The sequence below is a fragment of the Pecten maximus genome, chromosome 3, assembly GCF_902652985.1.
Source record: "Pecten maximus chromosome 3, xPecMax1.1, whole genome shotgun sequence".
NCBI lineage: Eukaryota > Metazoa > Mollusca > Bivalvia > Pectinida > Pectinidae > Pecten > Pecten maximus.
Window position 1 is genome coordinate 6,171,774 of NC_047017.1, and position 19,726 is coordinate 6,191,499.

Sequence of the window (19,726 nt, forward strand, 5' to 3'; positions counted from 1 at the left end):
AATATTTAATACATTTTATAGTTTGATTGATGGCCATCAATTTCTGTTTTAAGCATATTTTATTACTGACAATGAATAATTTTAATGGGGAAGATTTATGAGGATTTCATGAGCTTGCATACTCTAGTAGTGTGGAACAAAGATAAAGAGTCACCTATTTTTCAACTGTACTAAAAAACCTGTTTTAACCAGATTTCGATTATTATCAGCTGATTGATTGAGTGGTGTACTTACCACCTTGGCCTAGAACGACCGGTGCAAACACACTGTCTGAGCCAGCGTTAGCCGGTGGTGTGAGAGGGGTACTTACCACCTTGGCCTAGAACGACCAGTGCAAACACACTGTCTGAGCCAGCGTTAGCGGATGGTGTGAGAGGAGTACTTACCACCTTGGCCTAGAACGACCAGTGCAAACACACTGTCTGAGCCAGCGTTAGCCGTTGGTGTGAGAGGGGTACTTACCACCTTGGCCTAGAACGACCAGTGCAAACACACTGTCTGAGCCAGCGTTAGCGGATGGTGTGAGAGGAGTACTTACCACCTTGGCCTAGAACGACCAGTGCAAACACACTGTCTGAGCCAGCGTTAGCCGTTGGTGTGAGAGGGGTACTTACCACCTTGGCCTAGAACGACCAGTGCAAACACACTGTCTGAGCCAGCGTTAGCCATTGGTGTGAGAGGGGTACTTACCACCTTGGCCTAGAACGACCGGTGCGAACACACTGTCTGAGCCAGCGTTAGTGGATGGTGTGAGAGGAGTACTTACCACCTTGGCCTAGAACGACCGGTGCGAACACACTGTCTGAGCCAGCGTTAGCGGGTGGTGTGAGGGGGGTGGATGGTGTTGGAGGGGTGGTACAGTGGGGTGAAGCAGCTTCCACTTCCTCCTCTTTGATTTGTGTATAACCAGGGTCCTTGAAAGTGGTGAAGGGGAAAACTTTGACTGATGCCCCATGTCGAGTGGACATGGCCTTCGTTCCTGGAGATTTTAGATTGTACTCTGTTTTCCTTGGCTACAACCACAAACATGAATACATAGAGTAGTGATATTTATCAATATATTCATTTTGAATAATTAAGCCTTATCATGATCTAAGAACATTTCATCTATTACAATATACATTGTACTTTGATATTCATTGTTTGGTATGACCTGTAACCTTATGTTTTGGCATCTGAACTGTGAACTAATATTTTGGCATCTGACCTATGAACTTTTAATTTGTTATCTGATCAATGATGTTATATTTTGTGTCTGTCCTAGGAACTTAATTCTTAAAACGTTCAGCAATATCTACATGCTCTAGTGACCATTGAACCAACATATATGATGGTTGACCTACAAACTTACAAATTTTGGCGCCTGTTTTGCTCCCCTTGGCTCGATTTCTAACGACTTGTTATATAATGAGTCGTTGAATTCTTTCTCTGTCTTGCCTTCTCTAGGACTTAATTTCTCAAAGAATTCCTACAAAAAAACGTAAAACAGTTTTTCAAATGGAATTAAAACAATGACATTAATTCAATAATTGTTATGAAATAACTTTTTTTCCATTGAAATAACTTCAACAAAGAGTACTAAGGATCTGATATGCAGACATTAGAAGCCTATTGTTAAATGTGTAAATAAATTTGTCAATTTTTCATTCTTTTTCTGTGTCTTTTGAGTTTAAAACTACTATCATAGTTACTGCAATGATCATATGTGTCTAAATTAAGATGTTACTTATATTAAAACACTTATATTTCTCATAAGAATTAATTTTGCGTTAATATGCAAGGAGAGTCAATTTCTAATTCAAATCCTTGGTGATAATTTGTACAAAAATAACATCTTTCGATGATGGACAAGCTATCAGTCATTGGTGTAAGATCGAGAGTTTTGCAGTGTCAACAACTCTGATAACTCGTCATTTGCTTAAATAAAATAATTTCTATATCTGCATTCATGAAATAAAAACAGGATTATGTCTGAAGATATGTGAAATCTAAGTGATTTACATTAAGTCAAATGTTTGGACGGATTTATTGCCGTGACTTACCCGCATGTCTGGTTCCCCTTTAGACAGTACGGCTGATTCTGATATTGCTGTATTTCCCCGGTTATCTCGGCAACTTTCCGTCGCTTACTAAAATTGATTATCCCTTCGGGCCTATTTGGAAGAAAATCTGGATTGCCCTCCTCAATTTTCAATATATTTGTTAGATACATTCCTGAAAGATAAAATCATTCGTTTAGTATATAACAATGATTGTAATCAATTGTCAGTATATTTACAAATTTCTTAGTATACACAATAACAACAGGTTAAAGGCGTTTGTCACATAAAGTACCTCATTATTGTCAAATTTATGATGCTGGAAATAATTGTTTCAACTCCCAAGATTTTGTATCTATTTCTGATGCGTTGTGGTTGTCTTTAAAATTTGACTGTCTTAATAATTACAGTGAAATAAATTTGAAAGTTTCCCTTTTTTTTCATCAGTATATATAGTCTTATAAATACAGTGAAATTAATTTGAAAGCTTCACTTTTTTTTCATTTTAAGTATATCTAAGTTTTTGTAATAGGTAAATAGAATCTTGAATATGCGTTAAACTACTGCATACCCAAGCCCTTAAAACGGCCATTAAAAACCCCATTAAAATTTCCCATCATAAAACCATCAATCATGCTATTAATTTTGTACCTTTAATTGCTATTAATTGAAAAATTTTAATACAAGTTTGATAGTCTTTAAATGTGACAGTTTTCAATTTTAATGATCATCAAAGGGTTGAAACAAATCAATTAGTTCATGGTACTTAATTAATACATTTTAATGGCTATTACATGTAACAAAACATTTATAATGATCATTAATTATTTTAATAATGGCTTTTAATTTAACATTAATGACTATTAAAGGTACAAAATTAATGGGTCTGAAAAAAACCCAATAAAATTTAAATGCATTTTAAGGATTTTAATGGTTTGTCAAATTGCCCATTACAAACCCATTAAAGTTTTCACTAAGTAATTGCCATTACAATGTAATAGGGCCATCAATAATTAGTTTTCAATGTAATGGGCATCAAACCTTATGGTGTAATGGGCATTAAACATTTTGGAGTAATGTAATGGCCATTAGGTTTGGAGCAAAACCATTTTTGTAATGCCCATTAACGGTGTCATTACTTTCTGAAGTGTACTCTGTAATGGCCATTACATTTCGTAAGAAAAGGTGTAATGGCCATTAAAGGTGTACAAAACTAAAAGACCATTACAAGAAAATACACTTTAATGGCCATAATTTTTACAAATATAATGACCATTACTTTTAAAGTACAAAAACTGTTTAAAGATCAACACAATGGTAATGGCCATTACGTTTTTACAAACAAAAGTGTATTGTAATGGCCATTATATATATACAGGTATACAAAATTAACGGACCTACATGTGACCATTACATAAGACGCATTCAGAAAATTTAGAAAATGCATTTTACCACTTAATTTCATCAAAGTTCATCATGAACTGTATCACTATGCATGTTTGACAATATCGTTGTACATGTAGTCCTTCCATTAAAAATTGCATTCAAAGTGATCCATCATTTGTTTCAAATTGATAACTGCTTCAAAAATGGATATTCACAGTACACAATCATGTGGACCCAAAATCCTTTTAATATTCTTCAGATATATGTAAGAGTGATTTATGTTCATTATTGCATTAATTCTCAATGTACATATGATGTGTGTTTGTACAATTTGGTTGAATAGGCAATACAATTTAAGAAATGCCAAAGCTGTTTGAATATAATGTACACTATGTAAATTTAGGTCACATGCATGGTGATTGGTTTTAAGTTAATTCTTACCTATAAACAGGTTGACATACTTCCAGAGTTGAATTAATCATGAACCAGGTATTAAAGATAAATACTTCCCTTCATTTGTAAAATAACATGTTGTTCATATGTGTGAGAAAAGCCTCATGGCTGCCATGTATTGGAACTCTCCTGCTTGAAGTTATTGGGCGGGAAAAATTTGGCGGGAAAATTTGGCGGGAAATTTGAAGTTTTTTTTTATTGTGAAGGGGTTTAGTAAGCCTGTACAGTTTCCTTATTCTTCTTTAAGCCAACAACAAAATTGTAATATAGACATGGAATTCAACAATAACAATATAATGAAAAATAAGATACTGAAATAATACATTAATTTAAGGTCAACAATTCATGGTAGTATATTAAACATTGTCATATATATTACAATATGATGTGATGATATTTGTAATATTTGTAATGGCCATTACAAGAAAAAAAATGTCACTTATGAGGAATAACAAATGTAATGGCATTACATAAAGGTACCATTAAGTAATGGCTATTGCATTATGACCATAATTTGTTATGGTCATTAAATGGTAAATGTAATGGGCATTACATGAAGGTACCAATAAGTAATGGCCATTGCATTGTGATCATAATTTGTTATGGCCATTAAATGGAAAATGTAATGGGCATTACATGAAGTTACCAATAAATAATTGCCATTACATTGTGATCATAATTTGTTGTGGCCATTAAATGGAAAATGTTATGGGAGTACATAAAATCCACAGTTAGTAATGGCCATAACATTATGATGACTCCACTCTAATGGCCATTACAAACAGAATAAAGGCCATTAAGAAAAATACAAAACATGAAGTAATGGCCATTATTTTGTTAATGACCATTACAAAGAAAATATTAATAGGAAAGTAATTGAAATTTAGAAAAATAATGCCCATTACATTACTTAACTCCAGGTTTGTCCCAAAAATGGAAACGAGAAATAATGGCCAATTTTAATGGAATCAGTGTTTTTAATGGTTTTGTAATGGGTTTGTAATAGATTTGTAATGACTTTGCTGGGCAGTAGTGGTTATTTAAATTAAACTTAATATTAATAATTTGGGGTGTCACAAGCCTTCAAATTATCAAATTTGTTTGATAAAAGGTTACATTGACATTTGTTTACAAAGATCCTTTATTTATGTCAAAAGATGACCTATACATATTATAACTACGTTTACTCAATAGGTCAGGTAGGCAGTAATACCTTACAAACTGGTGAAAGAGGATTCTAACTACACTTTAAATCTTCTTAGTAACACTATCTTTACACAATAAGATATATCAGGTAATATACACTTTTAATTCATTTATCCATATATAAGACTCTTCTTCAGTGTTGCAATATCATTTTAATTATTTTAGAATAGTAGTATTCAACTAAAAGGGGTTCACAAATAAGCTCTCCCCAAACACTAAAATCATACACTAAGGGATAATACTGAAAATAAGTGTTGTTTACAGATGTTACATGACTTACCAAGAAACGGTACACATGGAGGATTTATAGACCTTAGTTTTTCAACGTATTTCTTGAAGTGATCAGAATTGAGTTCCCTGGCTTCATTGAAAGACTTCATAAACCTATGAGGGATCTCCTGTAAAGAAAAGGTCATGAAAATGTTTGATAAATTATGGCAATATTTATATTAGTTTTATTTATATTTTTCACAAAAAACTACCAAACTTCCATGTTATTTCAGCAATAACACAAGCAGCCTATGAATGTTATAAACAACGATGTTTAACATTATACATTGCAAAACAAATGGCAAATTTCATAAAAAATTCTAATTCTAACAATTCACAAAAAAAAATTAGTTTTATTTTCGAATCCACCTAACACGTGAGAAGTTGCAATATACTACAGGTACTGGTTTCAATATAACTTAACATGTTTTTAAGTCCAATGAAAAATCTATTGATTTTTTAATCAATCTTGAGGAATTTCTTAAAATGACCTTAATATTACATTTTACCGAAAACATATCACTGTTCCCATAGAAAGTAAATCTGATATAACAGAACATGTTTTACTTTGACCATAGGCAAATGTTTTGAGTGAAATGCAAATGTAATTAAGAACTATTTCTCAAATCTGATATTCCTAACCCACAAAACATACTAAAATGATGAAATAAGTACCAGGCTAGGTTTGCATAACACTGGCTTTCTGAGAAACTGAGCTCAACACTAAACTTTCAAGTCAAATTTCCAAGCATCACTTACTTTCAGTCATTACAAACTGAACATGGAAATTATGTGAGATGGAGAATAAACTTACCTCAAAGGTATGTTCCAGTCGGTACACTGGAGCGGAATTTATTGCACTAACTATTTCTAAAACACCATTAAAATTGTTCAACTCTTGGAAAACGAGCATAATCTCTAAAATGCGGCACACAATGGCCACCCTCTCCTCTATATTCTCCGCCATCACAATGCATTTCTCCATCCAAAACGTAAACTGCAACAAAAATTATAATTATTCAACCACAAACCCCTGGGAAATACATCGATCACATGCAGTATTCAGTTATAGAAGAACATATGAGGGAATTTTCTGGGCTTAATTTTATCTTGCCCGTTATTTTATTAAAGCCATAATTATCACCAACTCTGGAACAATTCAAGGAAGTATCTGTATAGACAGAGAGTCTTTAAGGAGTTTCAAGAAATTGTTTTGGGGTTATAAATGGTTACAGAAAACTTACATTATTGGTAAATGCTATCATCTTTAACAGGTTAGGAGACGTATTTTGCTTGTCACTTCTCATCCATGCACAGCCAATCAGCTCTGAGGGTTGTACAGCACGATAAAGGTCAAACTCCAACAAGGTCACCTGACGCGCAATCTCTATGGGATGTAGCTGTAACATAAAGAAAATCCATCTATTTAGGATATAGAAATCATTGATATAGATATGTGATCTCTGTAGGATATAGATATGTGATCTCTGTATGATATAGATATGTGATCTCTGTAGAATATAGATATGTGATCTCTGTAGAATATAGATATGTGATCTCTGTAGAATATAGATATGTGATCTCTGTAGAATATAGATATGTGATCTCTGTATGATATAGATATGTGATCTCTGTAGAATATAGATATGTGATCTCTGTAGGATATATATATGTGATCTCTGTATGATATAGATATGTGATCTCTGTAGAATATAGATATGTGATCTCTGTAGAATATAGATATGTGATCTCTGTATGATATAGATATGTGATCTCTGTAGGATATAGATATGTGATCTCTGTAGGATATAGATATGTGATCTCTGTAGGATATAGATATGTGATCTCTGTAGGATATAGATATGTGATCTCTGTATGATATAGATATGTGATCTCTGTAGAATATAGATATGTGATCTCTGTAGAATATAGATATGTGATCTCTGTAGAATATAGATATGTGATCTCTGTAGGATATAGATATGTGATCTCTGTAGGATATAGATATGTGATCTCTGTAGGATATAGATATGTGATCTCTGTAGGATATAGATATGTGATCTCTGTAGGATATAGATATGTGATCTCTGTAGAATATAGATATGGATCTCTGTAGAATATAGATATGTGATCTCTGTAGAATATACATATGTGATCTCTGTAGGATATAGATATGTGATCTCTGTAGGATATAGATATGTGATCTCTGTAGGATATAGATATGTGATCTCTGTAGGATATAGATATGTGATCTCTGTAGGATATTCAAAGACATTGACAGAGAAGTCATTAACACTTTTTTTTGACAAAAGACGGATGAACAAACCAGACTCTTAACTGGAACCAGAGTAGTCAAAAATTTACTTTAGTTTAGATGTGTGAAACGTCACACTAGGATTGGTGTTGTCTAAGATACATTTCAGAAGTCTACTAGCTGAAAGTTCGGAAAATAAAATAAATAATTTGTTCAGGATATCAATGAGAATTATTAATCCTATATTCGAAACCATCAACAGAGAAGCTTTTATATCAATCCTTCAATTTACATCACATAGAATTGAACCTTACCGTCATGAGGTCAAATGCCTTGGGTTCTCTTGTCAAATGCCACTCAACATTGGGTAGAGGTTTCTGATAGGTGAACTCGCGCTCTGTGCTTTGGCTCTCAAAGCGCCGATGAATGACCTTGATAATGGACTCGGCCATCTTCTTCATGGCCTTACCCTTGACCCCAGCAAGGAACTCCTGGAGTTTGTAGAGTAGAGACATGTCCCGCTCAAAGTCGTAGTAGTGATGGTCAACCCAGTGTCGCAACACATTCACCACTCTGTAATTAGAACATAGTAAATAGTTTTAATCATTTGTACTTATCTGACCTCCCACATTTTTTAGGACACAAAAATATCTAACAGATCTTTACAGCCCTTATTTACTGCATTGTTTTAAACTCCAAATCCCAGTAAAACATCAATTAAAAACAAAGACATTCTGTCATTCCCTATGAGCTCATAGTTTTAATCACCTAATCATAGTTTAAACACCTCTTTCTCATACATTGCTAACAATGAAAATGAAACTTCAAAAAAATTTCAAACATCCTGCTGTGTTCTGGTTTGATTAAAATGTTTAGTAAATGAAGATTGAGGTTTCATGTTTAGGGAGAGTAACAGGAAAAAGGAAAAGTAAAAGTCTATTACTGTTATCATTTTAATCATTTTTTTGTTTTTTTGTTGTTGTTGTTGTTGTAATTATCACAGTGGAACATACAACTTGATACACTAGAAGCATTTACAACAAACAAAATGAATTTTAATTGAAAGACAATTCTGGAAATAAATGGGCTTAAAAGATAACAGAGCTGTATTTACGTTGCCACTAATAGATAAGAGTAACTCTAAAATGCTGGGACTTTACCGAAATTGCACCGGTTTGATGTACTCCTTACGGAATCTCTTCAGATCATCACGAGCTTGCTGGCTCTCTTGCTCCGGTAGTTCTGTCTGGGATTTTAAGGGAAACTCTGGTATGTCAAACCTGAAAGAAAACAGATACACTATCAGGTTTTTGTTGTTTGCACAAACACAGGTCAGATTACTACTGTTTTACCGTAATACCACAATACACAAAATCTGCTGTTAAACTTATGTAAACCAGGGGCCTCAAAAACATATCAAACATCATAAGTTTTCAGTTTCTTTAGATTACATGTTTCAAAAGTAAACTGGAATACTCAGGGTTCATACCATAAAATCTTGAAATAAAAATTTTAAGTCATGACTTATGTATTATGTTCCTTTGGTAAGGGCTTATTTTTGAGTCTGGCTTATTTTTAAAGTCATCTCATTTTCAGCTGTATGCTTTGTGGAATGTATTGTGGAACAATGGTCAAATAATACGCGTAATACATAATCCATATGACAGACATATGATCAAGCAATCAAAAGCCTCAAATTTTATATATTTCAACCCAGACCTAGCTACAACTTGGTTAAACTTAACCACTCATTTTTAAGGCCATCATATTTTGCCAGGTAAGATGAAATGTGAGAATACAAAATTATCTGATTTAGGCAGATATCTCTTGAGCATTATAATTAACCCAGTCACCATTAATCCAGCACTCCAGCTAGGGTATCTGTCGACTGAAACTGACTAACCAATGATGTGTTATGCTTCAGAAAACCATCCAACTTCATAAACAGTAATACATATTCAAAACCCATGAATATATTTGACTTTATGACACGATTAGTCAAATACTTGAAGCTACATACCTTTGTTTGAGAAGCTCAAGGAGTTCATGAGGTTTACAGAAAGATCGGTAGGTGGTGAGGAATGTCTTGACAAACTTGGGGTCGGCGTACATGTGATAGGTGAGCCTCTCCACCAGCTTCAGTAGTAGGCCCCCTTTGATGAGAGGGCTCTCAATGGGCAGCTGACGCCGGTCCTCAAACACAATGTTTTCTTGTGAATCCTCCACAGAAAATCTGTAGGATAATTGAAAGATATATCTAAAACAAACAACTATCACATTTGCTGTAGTTTTCTTTTCTTCATTTTTTTCTGCTTTCTCAAAATGAATTTGTAACACCTACACGTCAGAAAAAGGAAATATCTTGAAAATCTATATCATACTCAGATTGTGTTATCATTAATTTTTTATTACAGCTAAGAAATATGACATGCTTGTTAAGTGGATTGCAATACCACAATATGATAATCCCAAATGGTTTTTTTTCTTCCATGTGAAACCTGGAAATATCAATACTGGAAAGAGTCTATATTTCTTCAAAATATGCTGAAGTTCATGATTCAAAAGCTTTATTTCATCAACTTTAATCTACCTCTGATAATTCTTGGTATTAACAAAACAGATAACCTGTTTTTATAAGGTGCTATAAGGCATTAATGACACATCAAATTATTCCCTAATATCATTGTGGTTGTTTGTTGTTTTGCTTGGTTTTAGTGCCCCATGAACAGCCAGGGTCATTTTGAGGTTGGGTCTCTTGTAGAGGTTGGTTACTACCTCACTGAACATGCCTGTCACATGCAATCCAGAGCAATTAGAGGTGATTATTTATCAAGTCTGTATATATTTCTTGCATGGGAAGCAAATAATTTTTTGATAAACCTATTTTCTGGGAGATCTTGATCTTGACAATTTTTTTACCTATAAATTTCTGGGGAAGCCAATAATTTCCTCAACTTGGCTTACTATATAATTTGGTTGGATATATTCTTGACGTTTACTTACCAGTAGTTTCTGGGAAAGCAATCATTTCTTGGCTTACTTATAAAATTTCGTTCAATATACACCTGACTTACCATTAAATTTCTGAGGAAGCCAATAATTTCTTGGCCTACCATTAAAATTTGTTTCCATATATGCTTGACTTACCTGTAAATTTCAGGGGGAGGTAACTTGAGAGGCTGAAGCTTTTCCTCGTCACGGATGATGCTGTCTAACCGTCTCTCTAACATACTGTAATAGGACAAAACAACCCATATTAAACAGCACTAGTTCATTAATAATTTGAAATTCAAGTGGTATGATTATCTCAGAAAAAAACAGTTATGGTAACATCAAATTGAAAATTTTAATATCTGAATACATCATTGTTGAAATTATCAATTCACAAAACCAAAGAACTGGGATAGCTGAAAAAACTAAATACAAGCTGACAGTAAACATAAACAAGAGACAATGAGTGTGCTGTTCATTCTTACCTCCTTGTCTGTAATGAAATTAAAGCGGCCATCCAGTTGGCTTTATCCTCGGCAGACTTAGAACTCAATAGAACACCATTGTTGGTATGGTCACGCAGCTGGATCTCAAAGCAGTGCTTGCACTCTGGAGACAGAAACAGTCATAAAACTAACCTTATTGTAAATAAATCCGGACAACTTTTATGCAAAATTTTGGTATTGTCACAATTTTTTGCTTAAAATCTCACTGTTTAAGATTTTCGTAATGAGCAATACCGATACACAAAGGAAAATTCCATCATTTTTTTTCAAATGAATATCTTGAAATTCTCCCATATCATATTCATAACCAAAAATTATCCTTAAATTTATGATCAGTAGAAAATTTGCTTAAGATATATCTGATATGTCTGTATTGCTTCAACCGAATGATACACATACCCTCAGTATCCTCTCTGTCTCGAATCTCTATTTTTCTGATCAAGAACTTCTCCTTGAGTTTAAAGTCTCCAGAAGCACTGGTGACGGAGGTGCGTCTCATATTCTGTTTACACATGATGATCAGGCCATCAAACAGGAAGACATGGCGTTCTGTAGGTCTGCCCCTCACTTGCTTGCTGAGAACACCCTCTGTTAAAATGGTGTACTTGTTTATTATTATACAATCAGAGCATTAAAGACAGGTATTTACATAAATCCCATAATATATATGCACATGATTTATGTACCTAATATGAACAATGCCACTTCTTTGACCTTACCAATGCATGGAAATGTTTGACCTTCAAACTTGAATGCATGGATTTTACCTTGACCTTATATACATAGACTCGACCTTGACTGATAAACATGGATCTGACCTTGACCTTATATACATGGATTTAATCTTGACCGATATACTTGGATCTGAACATGACCGATATACTTTGATCCGACCTTGACTGGTATACTCAGATATAATCTTGACCAGTATATTCAAATCTGACCTAGACCTGATAAACTCTGATCTGAAGTTGACTGATTTACACGGATCTGAACTTGACTGATTTACTCGGATCTGAACTTGACTGATTTACTCGGATCTGAACTTGACTGATTTACTCGGATCTGAACTTGACTGATTTACTCAGATCTGAACTTGACTGATATACTCGGATCTGACCTTGACCTGATATACATGGATTTGTTAACCTTGACCCGACATATAAGATCAGATGAGTAATTTACCTAGAATGAATTCACTACAGCTCTGCCAGATGTCTTTGCCTTCCCAACCATCTATACTTTTCTGGAGATCGGACATTTTTTGTACAACAGCTTGGCGTCCAGTTTTACCCTGGAGTCGGAGTGATGTCTCCCTGTAAATAACATCAACATGTTATCATTATTTGAGGTTTTGTAAGCATTCTTCACATATCAAATTTTTAAATGTGCATTTTGAAAAAAAAATAAAAAATTGAGAAAACAATTTGGGGTACAAAGTGATCTATCCATTTAACACCTCATAATGATATTGTGATTTGAAGTATATGTGTTTTGATAATAAGGTCTAGAAATATCTTATATCAACTGTTCATATAAGTGCAATCAATGATTGCGAAGCTCACCGGCAGCAGCAATCACACTATGCATTCATTTTTATGTATGTATAAGCATGTCATTTTGAAATTGTATGTCACATAATATCACTCTTAGACCTCTAATGGATGTATAAACCAAATTAGAAGGGTGTGAGGTGTATATTTTTGGACTTACAACCTTTCCAAAAACTTACTCCAAAGACTTAAAGTCTTTGGGTGGGACGTGGACGCCGGGGGTACAGCATTAGCTCACCATTACTTGTAACCGGTGAGCTAATGATAAACATGTTTAGTTTGTCACCAGCTCAATCAAAACTTAATATCATAATCATGGTCATATATATAAACATCTATCAGATTCTAAAAGCTCTACCCATGATGCTTATTCAAGTTCACAGAATGTGTTAAACTTCATTTTTTTCAGGTTTGTTGACTCGATAGGATGAAGTTGTGGACATACCAGGGTTTCTTCTTTGGCAGATTCCCGGAGAATTTGCGTTCCAACATAGCCTTGAGGAAGGTGAGAAGTCCACTGGCCTGTTCTAGACTCTCTTGGTCCTCCTCATTAGGACTCGTACTGATCAGGGCCTGTAATGTACACATATATACAGAAACTAATTACAAACACATGATCTGTAATGTACACATATACACGTACACAGGGACTATAACTTACACGTACTGATCAGGGCCTGTAATGTACACATATACACACGTACACAGGGACTCTAACTTACACGTACTGATCAGTGACTGTAATGTACACATATACACACATACACAGGGACTATAACTTATATGTACTGATCAGTGACTGTAATGTACACATATACACACGTACACAGGGACTATAACTTACACGTACTGATCAGGGCCTGTAATGTACACATATACACACGTACACAGGGACTATAACTTACACGTACTGATCAGGGCCGGTAATGTACACATATACACACGTACACAGGGACTATAACTTACACGTACTGATCAGTGACTGTAATGTACACATATACACACGTACACAGGGACTCTAACTTACACGTACTGATCAGTGACTGTAATATACACATATACACACGTACACAGGGACTCTAACTTACACGTACTGATCAGGGCCTGTAATGTACACATATACACATACACAGGGACTCTAACTTACACGTACTGATCAGCGCCTGTAATGTACACATATACACACGTACACAGGGACTCTAACTTACACGTACTGATCAGGGCCTGTAATGTACACATATACACGTATACAGGGACTCTAACTTACACGTACTGATCAGGGCCTGTAATGTACACATAAACACACGTACACAGGGACTCTAACTTATATGTACTGATCAGTGACTGTAATGTACACATATACACATGTACACAGGGACTCTAACTTACACGTACTGATCAGTGACTGTAATGTACACATATACACGTACACAGGGACTATATATAACTTACACGTACTGATCAGTGCCTGTAATGTACACATATACACACGTACACAGGGACTCTAACTTACACGTACTGATCAGGGCCTGTAATGTAAACATAAACACATACACAGGGACTATATATAACTTACACGTACTGATCAGTGCCTGTAATGTACACATATACACATGTACACAGGGACTCTAACTTACACGTACTGATCAGTGACTGTAATGTACACATATACACACGTACACAGGGACTCTAACTTACAAGTACTGATCAGGGCCTGTAATGTAAACATAAACACATACACAGGGACTATATATAACTTACACGTACTGATCAGTGCCTGTAATGTACACATATACACATGTACACAGGGACTCTAACTTACACGTACTGATCAGGGCCTGTAATGTACACATACACACGTACACAGGGACTCTAACTTACACGTACTGATCAGTGACTGTAATGTAAACATAAACACATACACAGGGACTATAATTTACAAGTACTGATCAGTGACTGTAATGTACACATATACACGTACACAGGGACTCTAACTTACACGTACTGATCAGTGACTGTAATATACACATATACACATACACAGGGACTATAACTTACACGTACCGATCAGTGACTGTAATATACACATATACACATACACAGGGACTATAACTTACACGTACTGATCAGTGACTGTAATATACACATATACACATACACAGGGACTATAACTTACACGTACCGATCAGTGACTGTAATATACACATATACACATACACAGGGACTATAACTTACACGTACCGATCAGTGACTGTAATGTACACATAAACACGTACACAGGGACTATAACTTACACGTACTGATCAGGGCCTGTAATGTACACATATACACGTATACAGGGACTCTAACTTATATGTACTGATCAGGGCCTGTAATATACACATATACACGTACACAGGGACTATAACTTACATGTACTGATCAGGGCCTGTAATGTACACATATACACACGTACACAGGGACTATAACTTACACGTACTGATCAGTGACTGTAATGTACACATATACACACGTACACAGGGACTCTAACTTACACGTACTGATCAGGGACTGTAATGTACACATATACACGTACACAGGGACTATAACTTACACGTACTGATCAGTGACTGTAATGTACACATATACACGTACACAGGGACTATAACTTACATGTACTGATCAGGGACTGTAATGTACACATATACACACGTACACAGGGACTATAATTTACATGTACTGATCAGTGACTGTAATGTACACATATACACACGTACACAGGGACTATAACTTATACGTACTGATCAGTGACTGTAATGTACACATATACACACGTACACAGGGACTATAACTTACACGTACTGATCAGTGACTGTAATGTACACATATACACACGTACACAGGGACTATAACTTACACGTACTGATCAGTGACTGTAATGTACACATATACACACGTACACAGGGACTCTAACTTACACGTACTGATCAGGGCCTGTAATGTACACATATACACACGTACACAGGGACTCTAACTTATATGTACTGATCAGGGCCTGTAATGTACACATATACACACGTACACAGGGACTCTAACTTACATGTACTGATCAGGGCCTGTAATGTACACATATACACACGTACACAGGGACTCTAACTTACACGTACTGATCAGGGCCTGTAATGTACACATATACACACATACACAGGGACTCTAACTTACACGTACTGATCAGGGCCTGTAATATACACATAAACATGTACACAGGGACTCCAACTTATATGTGCTGATCAGGGCCTGTAATGTACACATATACACACATACACAGGGACTATAATTTACATGTACTTATCAGGGCCTGTAATGTACACATAAACATGTACACATAAATATTAACATAACTTACAAACAATGCATACTTACACAATGATATATACTTGGCCTCTAACTGCATGTACTTCCTCATCCGTGACACACACAATAGACATTATTAGTTAAACAGTTATTCTTAGACTATATCTTTGCCGAAAAAATAGGAGGCAAGTAACATACATTATGTATATTGGCCAAAGCATAGCCTATCTGATTATTGCGTATATCAGTCAATCCATTATACCCCTTCCTTCCCAAACAAAATGTGATACATTCTCTTAACTGACCTTGATGACCTCGAAGTAGTGGAGACAATGGTATATGGGTCCAAGTAACAACTTCGGGAGTACATACTTCATGGCGTCCTTAAATCCATGGCCTTCATTCTGTAAAGTCAAACACAAACAATTAAATATTTCATATCTATAGAAGACAAGTCAATATCTCTCCATGTATATATCATAAACCAAGGTATTAATGCTACATGTAATTTGAGGGGATCTTCAGTGACTTTACATTGGACATGCAGTTCATTAATTGGTAGATTTCTAAAGCATTGCCTGTTTCGAAATCTAGAGTAGACCATGCTTGACCCCTCAGTGACCTACTTATACATAATACCAACAATATTGACCTGTACAGTTGACCTTGTTTGACCTAGTGACCTATATAGATATACATGTAATACCAATAATGTTGACCTGTACAGTTGACCTTGTTTGACCAAGTGACCTATATAGATATAATACAACAATATTGACCTGTACAGTTGACCTTGTTTGACCTACTGACCTATATAGATATAATACCAATAATGCTGACCTGTACAGTTGACCTTGTTTGACCAAGTGACCTATATAGATATAATACAACAATGCTGACCTGTACAGTTGACCTTGTTTGACCTAGTGACCTATATTTAACCCTTTAGACTGACCTGTAATGCATAGATTTGAACTTATTTGACCTCTGAGCAACCTACAAAGATATAACCCCTATGATACCGCCCTGAAGAGTTGACCTTGTTTGAACTCTGTGTGACCTTTATCTATTTAACCCCTATGATAATTGACTTTAGAGTAACAGTGACCTTGTTTGAATGACCTTTATTTGACCTCTGAGCGACCTATGAAGATATAACCCCTATGATACTGCCTTATAGAGTAGACATTGTTTGAACTCTGTGAGATCTTTATCTATATAACCCATATGACAATTGTCTTTAGAGTAGCAGTGACCTCGTTTGAATGACCTTTAATGTAGTCCTGACATTGTTGGACCCCAGAGTGACCTTTATAACACTTTAGACTTACCTGAAGAGTAGCATTGAGATCCTCCCTCTGTAGCAGGGTGTAAAGTCGTTCCTTTCCATGAGGCGCCAACATGTCATCCACATATTTTTCATATACATTGAATGCCTCCTCCTGTATACAGAATCACATGTTTATGATTCAGGTATATAATCATTACCTTTCTATGAATTCTAATCTATAATTACAGCTGAGATACAAAGCAACATATATGAATCAAAGTAAAAGATGTGAAATATGGGATATCGGTTGCTGATCCAATAACTTCATGGTGCCAAATGAAAATGCTTGAAAACTACTTATAGTCATATTACTATGCGGTATGCTTAATCTTAGCACAAGTGCCATGGTAATTTTTTATTTTTTTTTTTTAAATCAATTTTCTCAGTATTAAAAACAGGTTTAAATAGTTAACTTTTTACTGTTTTTTTTTTCTAATTTATTAGATTTGTGTGACATTATTTATTATTGATATGTTCGAGGACAATTAGTGAAGCTCACCTCTGCCATATCTAAGAAACAGATTCCGACCAGTGGAAGGTCTTTCTCCGCAGCCATTTCTACCTGTTCTTCCACTGAACTCAACAGATTGGCAGTGAACTCATAGATGTCCAGTATGTTGCTGAATATCACTTCCAAGTCCTGAAGATGAAAGGAAGATTATCATTAAATTTCAGTACATTTTTAATACCACATCTCATTTATACATAAGTGAGTGGTATTCCTCCCTCAAACACTGATGAAGGATTGAGGGGGAGGGGGAAGGAGGTGGAGGAAGAGATTTATTGCTACTCCCCCCCCCCCCCCCCCCCAAAAAAAAGGGGAAAAATTATTTGAAGTACCAACCTTGCTCCTTGGAAAGTGCCTGACAAATGGAGCTCTGAAGACCTTGATTATCATGTTTAAGTCTCTCATGTACTGCGTCTCTTCATGTATAAAATCTTTGACGATATCCTCATATTTCAAGGACTCCGTTTTGATTGGTTCCTCCACAACAGGAAGTGACACATCTTCCTCCTGGGAGAACATGTCCATGAGAACCTGAAACGGTATCGAAAATATTTCAAAATCTGTGATTCTAACTAGAAGGAAGACAAAATTTTTAGAAGGAAGACAAAATTTTTATAACCAAACTTAACTACATATTGTTACTAATAGATCAATATATTAAGTTGTTGATTCACAGAAATAACAAATTAACTTAAATCAGTGACCAATCTTAGATTTATTTTCACAAGTCCTCTTTAAGTGCATTGAGTTACTAAATACAAAGAGCCCCACAATGCTAAATTTAAGTATTTCCCGAAATTCTTTTGAGAGTCGTGGAATCGTGACTAGCATGTAGATTTATCAACGAACATTTTATTTTTAGAAACAAGCCAAATTTTCTTAAACTCACCTGGTCAGCACAAATAGCCACCTTGATGTCCTGGGACGTAATCTCGGCATGCTTGATATTTCTTACGTAGTTCCCCGTCAGCTAGTTAAGGATACCATGAGAAACTTTTAATTACTTTGTTCTTTGTTGCATTTGAACACTAAACTCATTTAAACGCATATGATACTAAACTAAACTATGGAGTATATATCTTAAAATTACACGTAAACAAAGAGAATATAAGGTCACCTCACTAACTCAGACCAAAACTCCCTTTAGCATAGAGGGTAGGATGCTTGCCTTGAGGGCGAGCTGTTGCTCTTTCGAAGCCCGGCATGGGCAGGCAGGACTTTTTTCACTGGTTTAGGATGGGGATTTTTTTGGCCTCTTTTTGGGATAAAAATTAGTGAATAGGGAAGGAAATGTCCAGGGACAAACTGCAAATTTTGGGAATTTGGCTTAAATATGAAATGACTTTAATTCGGAATGGGGCCCTATTGCTGGCTCCAAAAATCCTTCAGAAAAAGCCCTGGCAGTGTATTTTTAAATTACATACTGAATATGATTAAGCTTCTGTTTGTAAGTAAAGTTTAACTAAATGAAGGAAGTTTTTGAAAACTCTGTCACGTACTTGGTATTAACAACACTACATTAATACATATGATGCTGTTAACTATGTATAAGGTAAAAACCTTGTACTTCATAATGTTTCAGTAATGACAACAGAAAACAATGACTACACAGCTTATCAATAGATACTTACCTTAAGTATATCAGCAGCTATGTATTCCAGCACAGCAACAATATAGAGAGTTACCTGGAACTCGATCCTGTATCCAAGAGCCTCCTGAATAACAGTGTATAAAAATACAATTAACCACTCTCACTCTTATTTGCGAGGAATACCCATGCCCAGGATAATACATTTTTGTTTTACTTGAACTCAACGTCTACTTGCCTACATTTCACTCTTTGCTCAAACTTATTTTTAATCAATTTATTGACAAGACATTGGCAAATACAATACCA

The 19,726-nt window shown here is 35.2% G+C and overlaps 1 protein-coding gene across 1 annotated transcript in view; it reads right to left on the reverse strand.

Moving 5' to 3' along the window:
• Nucleotides 1–19,726, reverse strand: part of LOC117323037 (son of sevenless homolog 2-like) — a 31,450-nt gene that overhangs the window by 6,766 nt on the left and 4,958 nt on the right. The window contains 21 exon segments of the mRNA XM_033878028.1: nt 767–1,013; nt 1,352–1,468; nt 2,043–2,059; nt 2,062–2,214; nt 5,365–5,482; nt 6,169–6,351; nt 6,599–6,754; nt 7,923–8,181; nt 8,769–8,888; nt 9,629–9,841; nt 10,756–10,839; nt 11,085–11,208; nt 11,505–11,693; nt 12,291–12,421; nt 13,104–13,231; nt 16,297–16,395; nt 17,323–17,433; nt 17,821–17,961; nt 18,166–18,360; nt 18,719–18,799; nt 19,461–19,544. Coding sequence (XP_033733919.1) covers nt 767–1,013; nt 1,352–1,468; nt 2,043–2,059; nt 2,062–2,214; nt 5,365–5,482; nt 6,169–6,351; nt 6,599–6,754; nt 7,923–8,181; nt 8,769–8,888; nt 9,629–9,841; nt 10,756–10,839; nt 11,085–11,208; nt 11,505–11,693; nt 12,291–12,421; nt 13,104–13,231; nt 16,297–16,395; nt 17,323–17,433; nt 17,821–17,961; nt 18,166–18,360; nt 18,719–18,799; nt 19,461–19,544 — 2,950 coding nt within the window.